The sequence below is a fragment of the Tursiops truncatus genome, chromosome 11, assembly GCF_011762595.2.
Source record: "Tursiops truncatus isolate mTurTru1 chromosome 11, mTurTru1.mat.Y, whole genome shotgun sequence".
In the NCBI taxonomy this organism is placed as follows: Eukaryota; Metazoa; Chordata; class Mammalia; order Artiodactyla; family Delphinidae; genus Tursiops; species Tursiops truncatus.
Window position 1 is genome coordinate 25,364,675 of NC_047044.1, and position 20,558 is coordinate 25,385,232.

The 20,558-nt window shown below is 39.4% G+C and overlaps 1 protein-coding gene across 11 annotated transcripts in view; it reads right to left on the bottom strand.

Annotated features, from left to right (window-relative positions):
• Positions 1 to 20,558, bottom strand: part of VEZT (vezatin, adherens junctions transmembrane protein) — an 80,760-nt gene that overhangs the window by 51,381 nt on the left and 8,821 nt on the right. Inside the window, exons 2-3 of one of the 11 annotated variants that reach the window (XM_033866248.2) lie at positions 11,025 to 11,175; positions 7,151 to 7,396 (exon numbers count right to left, since the gene is read on the bottom strand). The exons of 9 other annotated variants lie outside the window; for them this stretch is intronic. In XM_033866248.2, coding sequence (XP_033722139.1) covers positions 7,151 to 7,159 — 9 coding nt within the window. In that variant the 5' untranslated portion in view covers positions 7,160 to 7,396; positions 11,025 to 11,175. The remainder of the gene's footprint in view (positions 1 to 7,150; positions 7,397 to 11,024; positions 11,176 to 20,558) is intronic. One more of the 11 variants, XM_073788338.1, reaches the window with a different exon arrangement.

The window sequence follows — 20,558 nt, forward strand, 5'->3', positions numbered from 1 at the left end:
GTTTTATATTTTTGCACATCTCTTAAAGTCTACCTTAACAGGAGGTAGCTGGATTCTTATATCCACTTCTGTATTGAATCAGTTGTAATTTTTTATTTTGGATGAAGTATATAAAGAAAATCAGACCTTAAACAGATATGTAGTTGGAAATGGAGGAGTATTTTAAGTCTTTTCTGATAACTGTGTTATCAAAGAATAGCCATACCAAACTTGACAAGTGATAACTTTTTTTTTAAAATGAAGAGTGATATCTTCCCACCCAACTATTTTATTTATTTATTATTTTTTTAGATGTTGGGGGTAGGAGTTTATTAATTAATTTATTTATTTTTGCTGTGTTGGGTCTTCATTTCTGTGCGAGGGCTTTCTCTAGTTGTGGCAAGCGGGGGCCACTCTTCATTGCGGTGCGCGGGCCTCTCATTATCGCGGCCTCTCTTGCTGTGGAGCACAGCCTCCAGACGTGCAGGATCAGTAGTAGTGGCTCACGGGCCTAGTCGCTCCGTGGCATGTGGGATCCTCCCAGACCAGGGCTTGAACCCGTGTTCCCTGCATTAGCAGGCAGATTCTCAACCACTGCGCCACCAGGGAAGCCCCGACAAGTGATAATTTTGAAAAGGTTAATTTTAACAGGCAATACGAAACCATATTGATTAGCTTTTCATACTCTGCACATGCATGTCAGAATGAGAAAGAGGCAAATAATGTCTTCGTATAAAACATGATCACCCAATATAAAATACTTTTTCTTTTACAGCAAGGTGAGGCTCCCTACTGCAACAGCCTTAACCACTATATTTGGAGGTTTGCAGCTATTAGGCGTAAAAACGAACACACAGAAATTTCTATGATTCATATAATGAGTATTATTATAGGTTGATCCAGCTTTAGAAAGAGACTTTTTTGTGTGTGTGTGGAGGGTAAGGCAGAGTAGGTGGTGATAGGTAATTTTCTCTGTTATAACTTTTTCCTTGGTTCAAGCGAAACAGAACCACAAATGTTTCAGTTAAGTTGTTTTCTTGAAGAGAAATTATTAGCACTGGACTCAAACTGTAATTCTGTAGTATTGGAGAATGTTACTGTTGCCAAAAGAAATATGAGAAATCCCAGACACAGCATGTGGGAGCTTCTCCTCAGGAAATCCTTGTGGTTCACTATTCCTGTAAATTTTAGCTGACAGAAAACACACATCATAGCACCAGAAAGAATTTTGCTCAGTGAAAAAATGCCAACAGTCCTTGGTTGTGCTAAGATTGTTCTGATAACTGAAATATATTTTTGTAAGAAAAATAAACAAAAATAGACAGGAAACCCCAATATTTTTGCTGAACAAGCACTGCAATAAAATGACTCTTTAAGTCCCAGACTACCTGCACTTCATGCTCCCCCCAAGATATCAGATCCCACACTAATGGATCAAGTTTGAATGTATTTTAATGCATTGTTTATTTTCTGCATGATTCATGGTGCATTCTATAGAAGTGCCAGTACCATTATTGCTGGTTTGTATTTAGAAAGGAAGATTAACTGGTGCAGAAATGGAGGTGACGAGTAAAATGCTTTTATTATTAGGTTTGCTATCCTAAACCGCTTTAAACCCTTACGGATAGAACAAGTTGTAACCGTTCAGGTTCTAGCCCAGAAAGGGAAGAGTAGGCCAAACCTGGCAGAATTAGACAACTCATAATAATAAATACTAATTAAATATCCTCCATGTAGCAGGTAATATGTAGGCACAGGGGAGAAAACAAAACAGGTGAGGTCTTTGCTAAAAAAGTTTCATCCTATGACACTTCTGATAAAACCATGGTACGGGGCTTCCCTGGTGGCGCAGTAGTTGAGAGTCCGCCTGCCGATGCAGGGGACACGGGTTTGTGCCCCGGTCCGGGAAGATCCCACATGCCGCGGAGCGGCTGGGCCCGTGAGCCATGGCCGCTGAGCCTGCGCGTCCGGAGCCTGTGCTCCGCAACGGGAGAGGCCACAACAGTGAGAGGCCCACGTACCGCAAAAAAACCCCAAAAAACCCAAAAAAAACCATGGTACACTCGGCTTTCAACAGTACCAAGGAAAATGCTGAGTAGTAACCCCACAAGTTATGCAGCTCAAACTGTCAACAATGCTGAGGTTGAGAAACCCTGTTTTAGAGTATAAGGAATCACAGGTTGAAAAAATTCCCCCCAAATAAGTAACCCAGCAGCTGCTTTCATTACTTACTTCTTACTTTGGGAAAATGATTCAAAAACCAAAATGGAAAATTAGTTATTTTTCCATGACTTGCAATCTAAAAACTCAATAGGCTCTCCAACAGTGAAATAAGTTACCTTCAAAATAACTGTATCAGAGTTTATGCATTAAAATTTTAACCAGCCACCAATATTATATAAAACCAAAATAATTACAGCACTTGGTTATATTAGGAGATTATTTCTAAATGAACTTCTTGTCTAACTGAACCTCAGTTTTCCAATAAAATAATTTCCTTTTAAAAAATTTCTGTTGGGGTCTCAACATATATATTTCTTATATATAAGAAATATATATGTGACTAACTGGGCCACATATGTAACTAGGAAAGTTAGATATCTAAATAAATTTAGCTTCTTCCACAAATGGCATCTTACTAAGAAGTGGTTTCCTTTGGCTACTGGCACACCTGTCAATGCTATAGGCCCACAAGCAAGCACCTGCATCAGGCTGAGAAAACAGCCAGCAGAACCCTAAGATGCTCTTTCCAAACTAATCCTGATGTACCCTCTGGACACTCTCCTTCTCTTCCCCAGAAGAGCTCTCTCAGAAGAGTTATATACCTTTTTAGAAAAGCAATCTGTAGTCTGCAACAACTACTGGCCAAATTCTGATTCTGGCTCCTCATCAACTATTTGCTCTGTCTTCTAGATGCTAGTGATTGACTGCTAACAGCATTCCACTAGAAAAATTTAGCAAAAGGGAAACTTAAATGGCAATCATCATTTGTTCATCTACCACTAACCAGATATTTATTGAGCACCTACTATACTAACTACAGTTATAGTAATTTTCTACCATTAACTTCTCCCAGAATATATTCAAGGAAAAGTTAACTTTGCTTTACCTATAAAAGGAAACTGAGTTCAACAGCTCAACTTTATGGATTTTTTTTCTTACTGTTTTTAAATTAAAAATTCAAACAGTACAAAAAGATATAAAATGTGAAAAAACTTTTTTTCCTACCCCTAATCCCTACGCCTTCTCCCAAAATGTAATAAGCATTCTTTAGTTTGTGAATTCTTCCCCCCAAATTTGGTATCCATTTATGATTGAAAGTGGCTGTCAATAGAGATGACTAAGATGACTCCTAGATTTTTGGTTTGAACAAGTAGGTGGTACTATTTACTGAAATATAAAATAGCAGCAGAGGAACAAGTCTGAAGAGGGAGGCAATGAGTTACAGGCACCTGTGAGATATTCAAATGTGAGTAACTTGGACCTAAAATATTTGGAGAGCAGGAGAGTGGCCTAGTCTGAATGAATAGATTTTTTGGCAAACAGGTATGGTGGCAAACCCATACAATAGCATATAGGTATGGAAACACATGGAGTAAATGAGATCAGCTAAAGATAACACATAGTGTAAGAAGACAAGAGGGCCCTAAGAGAGATCAATATTTTAGAAGAGAGTGAAGCTGGAAAATAATAAGAGTAACAGTAAAAATAGTTAAGATTTGTTGAGTTTATTATATGTTAAACATTAAGCTAAGCATATTTTATAATACCTCATTTACTCCTAACAACGAACTTCTAAAGAGGTATTATTACTACCACCCCCATTTTAGAAGGAAACTGGGGTATATGGAGGTTAAATAACTTGTCCAAGGTCACCCAGCAGAATGTGAAGCTAGCTGGTCTGAGTCCAAAGCCTACACCCTTAACCATAACACAAAATTGCCTGAGATCTAAAAGGAACCACTAACCCTTCTCTCACAAATTTGTCTTACTATTTTAAAATACAGGTTAAAAAAAATTTATTTACTTTATTTTTGGCTGCACTGGGTCTTCATTGTTGTGTGCAGGCTTTTCTCTGGTTGCGGCGAGTGGGGGGCTACTCTTCGTTGTGGTGTGTGGGTTTCTCTTCTTGCAGAGCACGGGTTTCAGTAGTTGTGGCACGCAGGCTCAGTAGTTGTGGCCCACGGGCTTAGTTGCTTCGCAGCATGCGGGATCTTCCCAGACCAGGGCTCAAACCCATATCCCCTGCATTGGCAGGTGGATTCTTAACCACTGTGCCACCAGAGAAGCCCCTAAAATATAGGTTTTATTGTACAGGTGTGGTGAGGCCAACAGATCAGCAGACAACTGCCATTGGAAAGACAGTTTGTTATATTCACAGATCCCGAGAGAAGGGAGCAGGTTGTGCCACAAGGGAGGGATGGGCATGTGGGCAGCACCAGGGTCAGTCAGGAGGGAGAGGAGGGAAATTATGGGAGAGAGCCTTTATTGTGCTTTCTGTGGGAAGGAATGGGCGAATGGGCAAGGCAAGGTAAGCAGGCTTAAGGCTGGCGAAATGGATGATTTCAGCAGTCTCTGGAGCATAGGGCCTGTCCCTAGTAGGGTCTGGTACCTGACCCCGGTATGATTAGGCAGATAGATAGTAGCCAGGTGAGTAGTGTACTATCATTTAGTAACCTGGGAGGCGCAATCCCTCCAAGGTCAGCAAGGCTCCAAGTTGTTAAATGCATCAGAATACAGAAAGTAAAGAGATGGCTAATATATGTCAGATTTTATATTCTGTAAGGTCTAAAATGCAGACCCTGCATGGTACAATTTTTAATTCACTTATATATTTCCCCCCCTCTCTTGAGGCTGTCCTCATCTCAAATTATTCCCCTTTCACTGGTGGCTCTAAGTTTCACAGAACTACAGTCTCTTAAATCCGGAAAACAAATCTGGATTTTTTTTCCTGTGAGTATATTTTAGAAAATGGCAGCTCCTCCAAAACTTCACAGAATTGGTATTCTTATGATCTATAGGCTCCATGATTTTTCTGTTTACTCATTCCAGGGTTCCAGTTTCCCACAGGCTATGGCGGCCATAGGTAGTGGACATCTGGAAATAGCCCTTGACTTGCTCCCTCTGCCCATTTCTCAGGCTAAAGCAGTGTTTACCTCTGGTTTGGAAATGTCAGTGGAGGCTGCTAATTCTGTTTGATGCTACCAGCTGCACTTTTTTCTCACAAGAGGATGATCAGTGTAGACTCTCATCTGTTTGTTGATTCCTTCCCCACAAATTCCTCCCCGAACAGCAGCACTGAACATTTACTGAGTAACCACACTGCCAGGCATTGTTCTAAGCATTTTTATGTACTAACTCTCATCTTTACAATAACCTTTTATGGCAGAACTCATTTAAAATAAGAGGAAACTAAGGCACAGAGAGACCAAGTAACTTGGCCAAGGTCACAGAAACAGTAAATGGTAGAGCCAGGATTTGAACCTAGGCAGCCTGACAGAGTTAAAGCTGTTATTTACTCCACTACATTGCAAATAACTTAAAGTAAATAAGTTCATTAACTTGGTCTAATATAGTATTTTGTATAGTTTGCATATTTTTTAACCAGAAACAGAACTTGTAATTTTTAAATTACTTAACAGATTAAGTTAGAAAATTCAAAACAGGTCAGGATAAGTCTCCCGATAATATCTACATTTATTACCAATCATTTCTCTTTCAGATGAGCGATAATTCATATGCATTTGCCTCAGATTACACAAGCCTAGAAGCTGGCTACAAAGAATCTTGTTTTAAAAATCCGATGAGCTGGACTTAAAAGTGGTTTGAAAGGGTAGAGTGTTATTACAATGACAATATATTCATGTGTGTTATTTGTGTGGAAAAAGGTGCCCAACGTAAGGTCTGATTAAAAAGATGCTGAATTCTTAATTTAGCAAATGAATAGAATGATCCCGAGCACTTTTCTATATCAAAACTAATGATCTACTTGACTATTACACAGTTCCTTTATTTACAGCATCAGTACTATATCAAAGCAAAATGCTAACTACTATCAGATGTTATGTGATCTCTGCAAGTCTATATTAAACACAAAAAGCAATAGGAAAATAGTTAGCTACTAACAGAAGGTAGTAGGAGGCAGGAAGCATTGGCATAGAAACCTGAAATTGTGTGATGTAGAAGTAACTGTTAATGAAGACTTTACAATGATATAAATCTGTGCTTAGAAGCCTTTAATTTCCATTCCCTTGTTAATAGAATTTATCAAATTACTTACAGGTAACTTTATTTTAAAAGTCTGTATCAATTTTTAGTTTCTTCAGGAAAAAACTACTATAATTTAAGTTACATACTTTAAAAAGTTTCTATCATACCAGTAGAACCTCTAAAAGATCTTTTATTCAAAACAAAATCTTTAAGGAAAAAGATATCTCTAAAAGGAATCTGATGGAGAATATTTGCCTGAAAACAATTATTTATTAGCTATTAAAATATTTTAAAAGTCTTTTATCTGAATATTGCTTAAAGCTGTAGGTCTAAATGTGATTATCAATATAGAACAGCATTTTTTTGGAAAATATGATTGAAAAGGATGAACTCCCGTTGTCAGTTGCTATGATTTCCTTATTTCTTCCCAGCTAACTGCAGAACCCCACAAAATAAGCTGATGAGGAAGACAAGACTGTCATTACCAAATTACACAAGGTAGCTATTTTCTCTATTTTTAATGAAGAAGCTTTTGGTATATAAAGAGCTAAAACCGTCACAGTTAACAAAACCCTACAAAGGGAAATAAATTTCTCCACTACTATTAATTATAATGCCAATATACAGAATTTCTATAGACCTTTCACTTATCTTTAATCAGTAGACAATCACAAAGTATAATTTAAAAATAACTACTTATTGCCCCCCCACCTTAAACCTTGAATAATATCATAGAAAAGTACCTCGCAAAATTAAAGATATTATAAAATAACAGGAAATACTTTTTGGAGTATACACATTTCAGTATAACTTCTAAATTACTATTCCAAAAGCCCCAAATCCATGTGTTAATTTAATTGTTCCTCATTATCAGCAAAGCAAAATCTAATCATAAAACTTAAAAAGATTAAGTAAGCTAAAAGGGTTCTTTAAAATTGGTCCAATGAATTAAACTACTCACAGGCAGCATAGTTCTAATTTCTCCGCTTGACCTAGAGGAAAAATTTACTGCCTCTTGACCATATTCCTTTGATCCATACACTTCTTTCTTTGATGGTTCCCACTTGTTTCTCCAGCACTACCGTACAAAATGGCCACTGTACTGGAGGGCGTGTCTTCATCATTACTAAGCATTTTCCTATCAGAAGCAGTTCTTTGAAAAAACCTGAACATAATTTCTTCAGTGCCACTCAGTATTACTCCATAACTGCAGAAGTAGTAATAGGGATAGTGGTGTTTAAAAAATACCATTAGAGAATATTACTTAATATTTACATTTACTTAGGTTTTTTTTAAAAACCAACAGCAGATAAGACATATATTCATAAATTTTCCTGGCTGCAGGCTTCTGATATTTTCCAATAGAAATTCATCCTATCCAATTAATCTTTCATGAAATGTTATAAACAACAAAAAGCTTTAAAAACATTAACTTTACATTTTTCCTATATAATAGTACAAATATACTTAAGTACAATAGCATCTAGTCCAAAACAAAACATATTCATCAAAAGAAAGATGAAGAGATGCAAAGGGAGAAAACTCACACAGCTTATAGGTTCAACTGATTAAAAACAAAGAGCAATAGTGACTTGGTCTTAACTAAGGAAAGAGAAGAAAAGTGATCCTGATTGAGCTCTCTCTAGTTCTTAGGCTACCCTTAATGTTATTCAGTATATGGTTCATCAACTGGCATATATTGGGCACTTACTGAATGTACAGCAGAAGCAAGATGAGAAAGGAAAACTATCATTTTTAACTGCGTTAGAAAAAAAATTAGAGCCAGGTTAAACACACTGGCAAAATGTTGGGTGTGAGAAGAACGTGCAGTAAACATTAAAATGAGGTTTGGACATTATTAGATCACATCCAACCTTATTTTCTTTTTTCCTTATTCCAAATAATAATAATAATAAAAAAGGTGGAGACAGAATTTGTGGTTCTGTTAAGAGACAGAGGGGAGGTCTTTATCTCAAAATGATTCATTATTCCCTATCATCAGGGAGATTCTGCAAGGAAAAGTAAAACCAAAAGAACATGGCAAAATATATACTAAAGTAGAAAATCCACTTTAATAAACGTGTTAAAGAGATATGAGGTTAACGATTGTGGATTTATCAGCAAAATCCCACAATAGGATATAGTTGGCCAGATTCTGTCAGCAAAATAAATTACAAAGTGGATTTAAAAATAAAGGATGTCCTCAAATATTTCAAATAAAGATGAATAGGCATTCGATCTTCTGTAGTGGGAGTAACAATACATGTGATAGCAATACTCTAAAAATCCAGAGGCAATGAAGTCAGTACACTAACACTATAGCCCTGTGGAGTACACTGAGCTTTGGGCCTTTTCTCCTAACTCCTTAAGGCATGATTTGCTCCTGGGAACTCAGAGAACACCTGGTAGAGAACCAGGAAAACTAAAATTGAGCCAAGGTTTTTGATCTAAAAATAGATTGGAGGGCTTCCCTGGTGGCATGGGGGTTAAGAATCCGCCTGCCAATGCAGGGAACATGGGTTTGAGCCCTGGTCCGGGAAGATCCCACATGCCGCGGAGCAACTAAGCCCATGTGCCACAACTACTGAGCCCATGTGCCACAACTACTGAAGCCCGTGCACCTAGAGCCCACGCTCCGCAACAAAAGAAGCCACCGCAATGAGAAGCCCGCTCTTGGCAACAGAATAGCCCCCGAATAGCCCCCAAATAGCAGCGAAGACCCAATGCAGCCAAAAATAAATAAATAAAATAAAATAAAATAAATAAAAAAATAAAAGCAGACAGGAAATGAGCAGAATCTCTTCCTGTATTTCCTAATTAATGGAAGCCCCTAGGGGCCTACTGTCATTTAGTAAACCAACCTACCAGATTCAAGAAAAATTTAATACTAAAGGATGATCTGGTATAACTCCTTTATAACAGATGGGAAACAAGCTTTAGAGAAATTAAGTGATTCACTCCAGATATCATTGCTAATCAATCTTAGTCTCTTGATTACTAGTCTAGTTCCCTTTCCACAATGTTTTCAAAAAATGAAAGCTGTAGGGCTTCCCTGGTGGCGCAGTGGTTAAAGAATCCGCCAGTCAAGGCAGGGGACACGGGTTCGAGCCCTGGTCCGGGAAGTTCCCACATGCCGCGGAGCAACTAAGCCTGTGCGCCACAACTACTGAGCCTGCACTCTAGAGCCCACGAGCCACAACTACTGAGCCCGTGTGCTGCAACTACTGAAGCCCATGCGCCTAGAGGCCATACTCCACAACGAAAAGCCACCGCAGTGAGAAGACTAGTCCCCACTAGCCGCCACTAGAGAAAGCCTGCGTGCAGCAACGAAGACCCAACACAACCAAAAAATAAAAAAATAAAAAATAAAAAAAAATAAATAAATTAAAAAAAAGAAAGCTATTAATATAGCTACATAAGTAATTAAAAGTAATTTAAGAACTGTGTATCATAGCTTGAGACAAAGGAACCTGCATTCTAATAAATGCAATAAAAATACATAAAAGAGAGAGAGACTAATTTACTACCTTTTGTGATGTTTACATATTTTTTAAAACGTTAAAATCTATATTGGAGCTCTGAGGATACATGATGAAGCCAAAATAGTAGAAACAACATGACCCAGACAGAAAAAAAGCAAAGACTTGTCCCTCAAGAAAAATTTGTACAATTCATTTTAAACAAATTTATTCTTGCATATGTGGTAATAAACTAGCTTTGGACTTAATGGTCAATCTTGTATGTCAATAGGTTCAGATTTAATATCTCCATTAATAAATTTCCTTTCTATTACAGATACTGATAAAAGCAGGAATTTTGCTATGCTTCTGATCTCAGCTGCTATTCAGAAGTAAATTACAAAATACAACTGTAAAGCTTTATGTACTACGGGTAACTGAAAATGCATTTTAAGGAAAAATAAGATGACACAACAATACCTACAATTTTATATGTATCATTTTTCCAGACAGCAAGCTCCATTGTCAAAATAGCAAATACTGTCAATGTATACATACACAGACGAAAACAATTTCCTTCCATTAGTCAAATCACTATTGCAAGTAGGAAAGAATCTACAAACGTTACTTATAAAACATGCCTTACTGTTCTTTAGAGATGTAAAATAACCTTTAAAAATATAAAGAAAGGAGAATCTTTCAAGCAAGAGAGGATTTTTTTGTAACTTTCTTTTAAATGTGGGAGATTATGTGAGAGCCATCTCACATTCATTTGACTGATTTAGCGCTGAGGGTCAGGGGAAGCTAAACCTGCCAAGCTGAACACACTGCCAACAAAGGGTTAACATTTAATAATTTACTGAGAAGGATGAAGGAGGGAAAGAAGTCAAGACAAGAGGGGCTTTCCCAGTTCTGAACAGTTACTTTCCCCAGTCATGAACAAGGGAAAAAAGAATGAATTTCAACAAATATCAAAAGGAATTCAACTACAGAAAAGGGTTACCATGGATGGAGAGTTCATAGAGTAAAAAAGTCCCTTGAGAACAACACTGTCCCTCTAAGAAAGTTACCAAAAAATGGTTTAGATGCACTACAAATAATGCAAAGAGGCAGAAATATTAGTCCTTTAAATAATTAGTTCTTATTTTCAGGTACTCTTCCCTCTAGGAGTAGAAGGATTCAAGATAGGATAAATGACTCAAAATTTCTGCAATTAATCTATGATGAAAAAATCCAACAGCTATGAATGAGCAATATCAGAACTAGTCTCCTAAGGTGACTAGAGAATTTTTACTCTCAAAACATCTTAATTAGAAATTACAATAACAGAGCAAAATGACAACACTGGTATCAGTATTTATCTTGCTTAATACCCACGTTAGATATGGAGTCCATCATTTTCTAAACTTTGTCCTGTTGCTGCTCAGCCTGAGTGTGAGGTTATGTTGTCCTTCCCACTTCAGTCTCCAGGGGGTAGTCAGGCTCCAAGATAAAGGAACTAACTTTGAAGATATATACGGAATCTAGCCTTGAAGAAATGAAAGTGGTCAGATTCTAGGGCAAGGGCCAGAGGACCAGAAGTTGGGCCTGGGAACCTCACTCTTCCTTCCTTTTCTTTCAGACCATCCCCAGTCCTTCCAGACTAGGAGGACTCAAAGGTGACTTCTGGAGGGAGAATACAAAAGACCAAGATTAGAAGATAGTAAAATTGACCAATAATCAAGGAAATTGGTATTAAACCAAGCCATTTCAAAAAGGTTTTAAATAGGGAAAGGATGTGATTATAATAGTTTCCAAAACTTTGCTTGATTTAAAATTAAAATTTTAACACAGCACATGACTCTCTGAGTTAGTTTTAAGACATAAACGAGTCTGATTTCCGATTCTGAAAATCATTAAAATAACAGTATTACACCATATACTAAAAACATCCCAGTTGCGGGTGGAGTCAAGATGGCGGACTAGGAGGATGTGGAATTCATGTCTCCACACAACTAGGGGACCTACCAGGCACCGGTACGGGACCACGGACACCTAAGGGGAAGGGAAGAACTGTCAGCAACCAGGTAGGAAATGGGGCGTGGGGGGGTGTGAAGGGAGAGAAGAAGTGGAGGTGGGAGGGGACTGGCAACGTTGAGGGGCGGCTGGGGAAGGGGAAGGGATCCCACACCCGAAGGGGTAAGTTGGGGGACCAGAGGATCAAAAGGGAGTGTGGCCAGGTGTCCCCTGCCCACTTGGGCCCCCAGGAACCTGCTGAGATCGGGCCTGATCCTCTGCCCACCTAGGCCCCCTCCAGCCGTGCAGGTCCTGAGGGAGCGGGAGGGAGGGAATGGGGAGCAAAAGTAAAGGCTGGACCCTGAGGGGGTGCTGGGGGAGGGGAGGAGTTCCTACACCCAGCCAGACCCACCCATGGTTAGGGGTCCAGCAGCAATGGGGGGTTCCCTGGGGGAGATGGTGGGGGAGGGGCACGAAGGAACAGAAAGGAACGGGGCCAGCGCTTTCCCTGTCCACTTAGGCACCGGGGAGCCTGTTGGGCTCCTGGGCCTGATGTTCTGCCCTCGGAACCTCCCTCCTGCCCCACAGAACCCAAGCCCTGCCCCTACACCCCAACCCAGGGCCCCACCTCTACACTTGGAGACCCCATCCAACGTGCTGGGCCCAAGCCCCCCCCTCCCCGACACCCTCACCCAGGGCTCTACCTCCAAACCCTGGAACTCCACACTCCAGAGGCCCCCCTTTCCACAGCTGCCCCTCCCCTTCCGAGCAGGTCCTAAGCAGAGGCCCCACCCCACGCTTCAACGTCGCCCCCCACCACCCGCCTAGGTCCCGCCCCACCCTAAACCCTGCCCCTGCCTAAACTCCATCCCCATAGCCAAGGCTTTTTTTTTCCCCTTCTTTTTTCCTCATTTAGATTGGGGTTCTATTTTACCTTGCTGACTCGCTGTTGATTCATTTATATTTTTCCTAATAAATCTTTTATTTTTCTAATTTTATTTCTTTCTTTTTTTTTTTTTTGCGGTACGTGGGCCTCTCACTGTTGTGGCCTCTCCTGTTGCGGAGCACAGGCTCCGGACGCACAGGCTCAGCGGCACGTGGATCTTCCTGGACTGGGGCACGAACCCGTGTCCCCTGCATCGGCAGGTGGACTCTCAACCACTGCGCCACCAGGGAAGCCCTATTTTATTCTTTATACTTTGTTATTGTCCTCTCCTTTTGGCTTGTTTCTCCCTGCCCCACCCCCCACTTTATTTTTCTTTTTTCTGTTGTGGTTTTATTTTACCTTGTTGCTGTTGTTTCAATTATATTTTTATTTTTCCTAATATATATTTTATCTTTCTAATTTTATTTTTTATTCTTTCATATTGTACTACACCTTTTTTTTGTTTGTTTGTTTCTTTTCTGCCATGCCATGAAGCTTGCGGGATCTCGGTTCCCAGGCCAGAGGTTGGGCCTGAGCTCCTGTGGTGGGAGCTGCTAGTCCAAATTGCTGGACTAACAGAGAACCTCAGCCCCAGGTAATATTAACTGGAGTGAGGCCTCCTGGAGGTCCTACTCTCAGCACCAAGACCCGGCTCTATCCAACTGCCTGAAAACTCCAGTGCTGGATGCCTCAGGCCAAACAACCAGTAAGACAAGAATACAGCCCCACCCATCAAAAAAAAAAAAAAAGAAAGAAAGGACAAAAGTATGTTACAGACGAAAAAACAAGGTAAAAACCTACAAGACCAAATAAGATGAAATAGGCAAACTACCTGACAAAGAATCCAGAGAAATGATAATGAAGATGATCCAAAATCTCAGAAACAGAATGGAAAAACACAAGAAACATTTAACAAGGGTCTAGAAGAACTAAAGAGCAAACAAATGGTGATGAACAACACAATTACTGAAATTAAAAATACTCTAGAAGGAATCAATAGCAGAATAACTGAGGCAAAAGAATGGATAACTGAGCTGGAAGATACAATGGTGGAAATAACTGCCAGGGAGCAGAATAAGGAAAAAAGAATGAAAAGAATTTAGGACAGTCTCAGAGACCTCTGGGACAACACTAAACGCACCAGCATTTGAATTACAGGGGTCCCAGAAGAAGAAAAGAAAGGGTCTGAGAAAATATTTTAAGAGATTATAGTCGAAAACTTCCCTAACACGGGACAGGAAATAGTCAATCAAGTCCAGGAAGCGCAGAGAGTCCCATACAGGATAAACCCAAAGAGAAACACACCGAGACACATATTAATCAAGCTATCAATAATTAAATACAAAGAAAAAATATTAAAAGCAGCAAGGGAAAAGCAGCAAATAACATGCAAGGGAATCCCCATAAGGTTAACAGCAGATCTTTCAGCAGAAACTCTGCAAGCCAGAAGGGACTGGCAAGACATATTTAAAGTGATGAAAGGGAAAAACCTACAACCAAGATTGTTCAACCCAGCAAGGATCTCATTCAGATTCGATGGAGAAATTAAAACCTTTACAAACAATCAAAAGGTAAGAGAATTCAGCACCACCAAATCAGCTTTACAACAAATGCTAAAGGAACTTCCCTAGGCAGGAAACACAAGAAAAGGAAAAGACCTACAAAAACAAACCCAAAACAATTAAGAAAATGGTAATAGGAACATACCTATCGATAATTACCTTAAATGTAAATGGCTTAAATGCTCCAACCAAAAGACACAGACTGGCTGAATGGATACAAAAACAAGACCTGGACATATGCTGTCTACAGGAGACCCACTTCAGACCTAGGGACACATACAGACTGAAAGTGAGGGGATGGAAAAAGATATCCATGCAAATGGAAATCAAAAGAAAGCTGGAGTAGTAATTCTCATATCAGACAAAATAGACTTTAAAATAAAGAACGTTACAAGAGACAAGGAAGGACACTACATAATGACCAAGGGATCAATCCAAGAAGAAGGTGTAACAATTGTAAATATTTATGCACCCAACATAGGAGCAACTCAATACATAAGGCAAGTGCTAACAGCCATAAAAGAAGAAATCAACAGAAACACAATAATAGAAGGGGATTTTAACACCCCACTTTCACCAATGGACAGATCATCCAAAATGAAAATAAATAAGGAAACACAAGCTTTAAATGACACATTAAACAAAATGGACTTAATTGATATTTATAGGACATTCCATCCAAAAACAAGACAATACACTTTCTTCTCAAGTGCTCATGGAACATTCTCCAGGATAGACCATACCTTGGGTCACAAATAAAGCCTTGGTAAATTTAAGAAAATTGAAATCGTATCAAGTATCTTTTCTGACCACAATGCTATGAGACTAGATATCAATTACAGGAAAAAAAAAACTGTAAAAAATACAAACACATGGAGGCTAAACAATACACTACTAAATAACCAAGAGATCACTGAAGAAATCAAAGAGGAAATCAAAAAATACCTAGAAACAAATGACAATGGAAACACGATGACCCAAAACCTATGGGATGCAGCAAAAGCAGTTCTAAGAGGGAAGTTTACAGCAATACAATCCTACCTCAAGAAACACCTCAAAAAAAAATACCTAACCTTACACCTAAAGCAATTAGAGAAAGAAGAACAAGAAAACCCCAAAGTTAGCAGAAGGAAAGAAATCATAAAGATCAGATCAGAAATAAATGAAAAAGAAATGAAGGAAACAAGAGCAAAAATCAGTAAAACTAAAACCTGGTTCCTTGATAAGATAAACAAAATTGATAAACCATTAGCCAGACTCATCAAGAAAAAAAGGGACAAGACTCAAATCAACAGAAATAGAAATGAAAAAGGAAAAGTAACAGCTGACACTGCAGAAATACAAAGGATTGTGAGACATTACTAAAAGCAACTATATGCCAATAAAAGAGACAACCTGGAAGAAATGGACAAATTCTTAGAAAAGTACAACCTTCCAAGACTGAACCAGGTAGAAATAGAAAATATAAACAAACCAATCACAAGCACTGAAATTGAAACTGTGATTAAAAAATCTTCCAACAAACAAAAGCACAGGACCAGAGGGCTTCACAGGAGAATTCTATCAAACATTTAGAGAAGAGCTAACACCTATCCTTCTCAAACTCTTCCAAAATATAGCAGAGGGAGGAACACTCCCAAACTCATTCTACAAGGCCACCATCACACTGATACCAAAACCAGACAAAGATGTCACAAAGAAAGAAAACTACAGGCCAATATCACTGATGAACATAGATGCAAAAATCCTCAACAAAATACTAGCAAACAGAATCCAACAGCACATTAAAAGGATCACACACCATGATCAAGTGGGGTTTATCCCAGGAATGCAAGGATTCTTCAACATACGCAAATCAATCAATGTGATACACCATATTAAAAAATTGAAGAATAAAAACCATATGATCATCTCAACAAATGCAGAAAAAGCTTTCAACAAAATTCAACACCCATTTATGATAAAAACTCTACAGAAAGTAGGCAAAGAGAGAACCTACCTTAACATAATAAAGGCCATATATGACAAACCCACAGCCAACATTGTTCTCAACAGTGTAAAACTGAAACCATTTCCTCTAAGATCAGGAACAAGACAAGGTTGCCCACTCTCACCACTATTATTCAACATAGTTTTGGAAATTTTAGCCACAGCAAGCAGAGAAGAAAAAGAAATAAAAGGAATCCAAATCAGAAAAGAAGACGTAAAACTGTCACTGTTTGCAGATGACATGTACTATACATAGAGAATCCTAAAGATGCTACCAGAAAACTACCAGAGCTAATCAATTAATTTGGTAAAGTAGCAGGATACAAAATTAATGCACAGAAATCTCTTGCATTCCTATACACTAATGATGAAAAATCTGAAAGACAAATTAAGGAAACAATCCCATTTACCATTGCAACAAAAAGAATAAAATACCTAGGAATAAACCTACCTAAGGAGACAAAAGAGCTGTATGCAGAAAACTATAAGACTCTGATGAAAGAAATTAAAGATGATACAAACAGATGGAGAGATATACCATGTTCTTGGATTGGAAGAATCAACATTGTGAAAATGACTCTACTACCCAAAGCAATCTACAGATTCAGTGCAATCCCTATCAAACTACCACTGGAATTTTTCACAGAACTAGAACAAAAAATTTCACAATTTGTAATGGAAACACAAAAGACCCCAAATAGCCAAAGCAATCTTGAGAAAGAAAAACGGAGCCGGAGGAATCAGGCTCCCTGACGTCATACTACACTACAAAGCTACAGTAATCAAGATAGTATGGTACTGGCACAAAACCAGAATATAGAACAATGGAACAGGATAGAAAGCCCAGAGATAAACCCATGCACATATGGTCACCTTACCTTTGATAAAGGAGGCAAGAGTACACAAAGGTTGGAGAAAATACAGCCTCTTCAATTAAGTGGTGCTGGGAAAACTGGACAGCTACATGTAAAAGAATGAAATTAGAACACTTCCTAACACCATACACAATAATAAACTCAAAATGGATTAAAGACCTAAATGTAAGGCCAGACACTGTAAAACTCTTAGAGGAAAACATAGGCAGAACACTCCATGACATAAATCACAGCAAGATCCTTTTTGACCCACCTCCTAGAGAAATGGAAATAAAAACAAAAATAAACAAATGGGACCTAATGAAACTTAAAAGCTTTTACACAGCAAAGGAAACCATAAACAAGACTAAAAGACAACTCTCAGGATGGGAGAAAATATTTGCAAACAAAGCAACTGACAAAAGATTAATCTCCGAAATATACAAGCAGCTCATGCAGCTCAATATCAAAAAAAACAAACAGCCCAATTCAAAAATGGGCAGAAGACGTAAATAGACATTTCTCCAAAGAAGATATACAGATTGCCAACAAACACATGAAAGGATGCTCAACATCACTAATCATTAGAGAAATGCAAATCAGAACTACAATGAGGTATCACCTCACACAGGTCAGAATGGCCATCATCAAAAAATCTACAAACAGGGCTTCCCTGGTGGCGCAGTGGTTGAGAGTCCGCCTGCCAATGCAGGGGACACGGGTTCGTGCCCCGGTCCGGGAGGATCCCACATGCCGCGGAGCGGCTGGGTCCGTGGGCCATGGTCGCTGGGCCTGCGCGTTCGGAGCCTGTGCTCCGCGGTGGGAGAGGGCACAACAGTGAGAGGCCCACGTACCGCAAAAAAAAAAAAAAAAAAATCTACAAACAATAAATGCTGGAGAGGGTGTGGAGAAAAGGGAAGCCTCTTGCACTGTTGGTGGGAATGTAAATTGATACAGCCACTATGGAGAAGAGTATGGAGATTTCTTAAAAAACTAAAAATAGAACTACCATACGACCCAGCAATCCCACTACTGGGCATATGCCCTGAGAAAACTATAATTCAAAATGAGTCATGTACCACGGTGTTCATTGCAGCTCTATTTACAATAGCCAGAACATGGAAGCAACCTAAGTGTCCATCAACAGATGAATGGATAAAGAAGCTGTGGTACATATATACAATGGAATATTCCTCAGCCATAAAACGAAACGAAAATGAGTTATTTTTAGTGGGGTGGATGGGCCTAGAGTCTGTCATACAGAGTGAAGTAAGTCAGAAAGAGAAAAACAAATACCGTATGCTAACATATATATATGGAATCTAAAAAGAAAAATGGTTCATGAACCTAGGGGCAGGATAGGAATAAAGATGCATTTGTAGAGAATGGACTTGAGGACACGGGGAGGGGGAAGGGGAAGCTGGGATGAAGTGAAGAGTAGCACTGACATATATACACTACCAAGCATAAAATAGATAGCTTGTGGGAAGCAGCTGCATAGCACAGGGAGATCAGCTCAGTGTTTTATGACCACCTAGAGGGGTGGGATAGGGAGAGTGGAAGGAGGACGCAAGAGGGAGGAGATAAAGGGATATATGTATATGTATAGCTGATTCACTTTGTTATACAGCAGAAACTAACACAACATTGTAAAGCAATTATACTGCAATATAGATGTTAAAAAAAATTAAAAAATAAAAATATCCCAGTTAAATTTTCTTAGGAGAAGGGAGGTTAGGTCTTATGATGGATATGGTGGGCTGGTTTGTTCAGCGTCTATACTACATTCCTTCCTAGTATGACTCCTGTATTAAAGGGATGGAAAGGCTAAATGTGATATTTTCCAAATTATCTTGCAGCTAGGGTTCTAGATATAAATGAGGGTTCCCAATTTGGAAGGAAGCAGAGATTCACTTCTTGCTGACCTTTTTTTTTTTTTTGCTGGTAAACAAAGCTGTGGATGCAAAATGTTTCTAAAGCAGTATTCCAATATGTATTCCCCAGCTTACCAGTAAGGCAGAGGCAGTTGTGGAAGAGACAGTGGACAGTTAACCTGAAATACACTGCACAGGCTTAGTAGAGGTCAAATGGTAGATGGCAAGGAAACATATTGCAGGTTAAAAAGCTAATGACCCATTCCAGCCAAATGGCAAAACATTTTAAAAAACTACTGCCACTGTAATATTTGTACCTTGAAAGACAAACCATGTGCCTAACAAGCTTTCAGCTCTGCAAAAGAAGGGTGTCTCTGCCTGTGGCCTGAGATTCCAGCTGACTGAAAATGGTAATGGGCGGGGGGAGCAGTGTTCTCATGGCTGGAAAAGCCAAAATGCAGGAAATAAGCTGGCGGCCTGAAGCCTTTCCGAAGACCCTCCTTCAAAATAATGGGAACCAGTCCAGCTGCTAAGATCTAATTAAGGGTGATACGTTTCCACCCAAGCCTCTTATTGCAGATGATGCCATGATGTTGAAAAAGTCCAAAACAGAACCAGTATACAATCTACAGACTTCGGATTTAAGAGCTTGGTCTAAATGTGCTCTTTAACTGTGGTTACTTGTATATGAAACTGCCTACAAGCAAACAGACTGGAAATCTACTACATTTCAGGGAACTACACTGCTAAAGAAACCAATACCCTGCAAAAACTCATATTCAACCTTTAAAGCAACTCTTCGGTCCACAACCTACACCAGCAGGAATCAGGCTGTGAAAGGTATGCAGTCCCCAAGAAAGGTATACTTTAAAACCCATTTCATATGAGGCAATGGAGTGCTAAGAGATGAAGAATAAGTTCTCAGAGGGCAAAACCAAAGGTCGTGGATGACAATGGATAAGAGTTAATCCTAGAGAATAGAATAGGGGCTACAAAATAAGTTAACCAAGGAAGTCTTCTTGAAGGAAGACTTTACAAGAAACAGATGGCACACTCAAAAGGGATAACTGAAAAGAGTTTAATGAAATGACCATTTATTTACCAAGGCATAAGAAGGGTTGAGGCAACCAATAGGGGATGGTGAAGCACCCAGGGACTAGCAACAGCCGGAACTTATTATCTTCCACAGGCCTAAAGGTCAAAGGAAAGAAGCAGGGTCACTGAAGCCCTGTAAGAGATGAAGTTAGGGCTTCCTTGGTGGCGCAGTGGTTGAGAGTCCGCCTGCCGATGCAGGGGACACGGATTCGTGCCTCGGTCCAGGAAGATCCCACATGCCGCGGAGTGGCTGGGCCCATGAGCCATGGCCGCTGAGCCTGCGCGTCCGGAGCCTGTGCTCCGCAACGGGAGAGGCCACAACAGTGAGAGGCCCGCGTACCGCAAAAAAAAAAAGAAAAAAAAAAAGAAGAGATGAAGTTAAAGGAGTCCCCCAAGAAGACTTGCGCCTTTATGTACAGGAACACAATCACTACCAAATGGTAGCCCTGCTGGGAGGGAACTAGGAAAATAAATATCTCTCCAGTGCTTTCTCTTCTACCCTCTTGCTATATGTTTGTGTCCTCCCAAAATTCATATGTTGAAACCTAATCCCCAATGTTATCAGTATTTGGAGCTGAGGGCTTTGAGAGGTGCTTAGGTCATGTGGTTGGACCCCT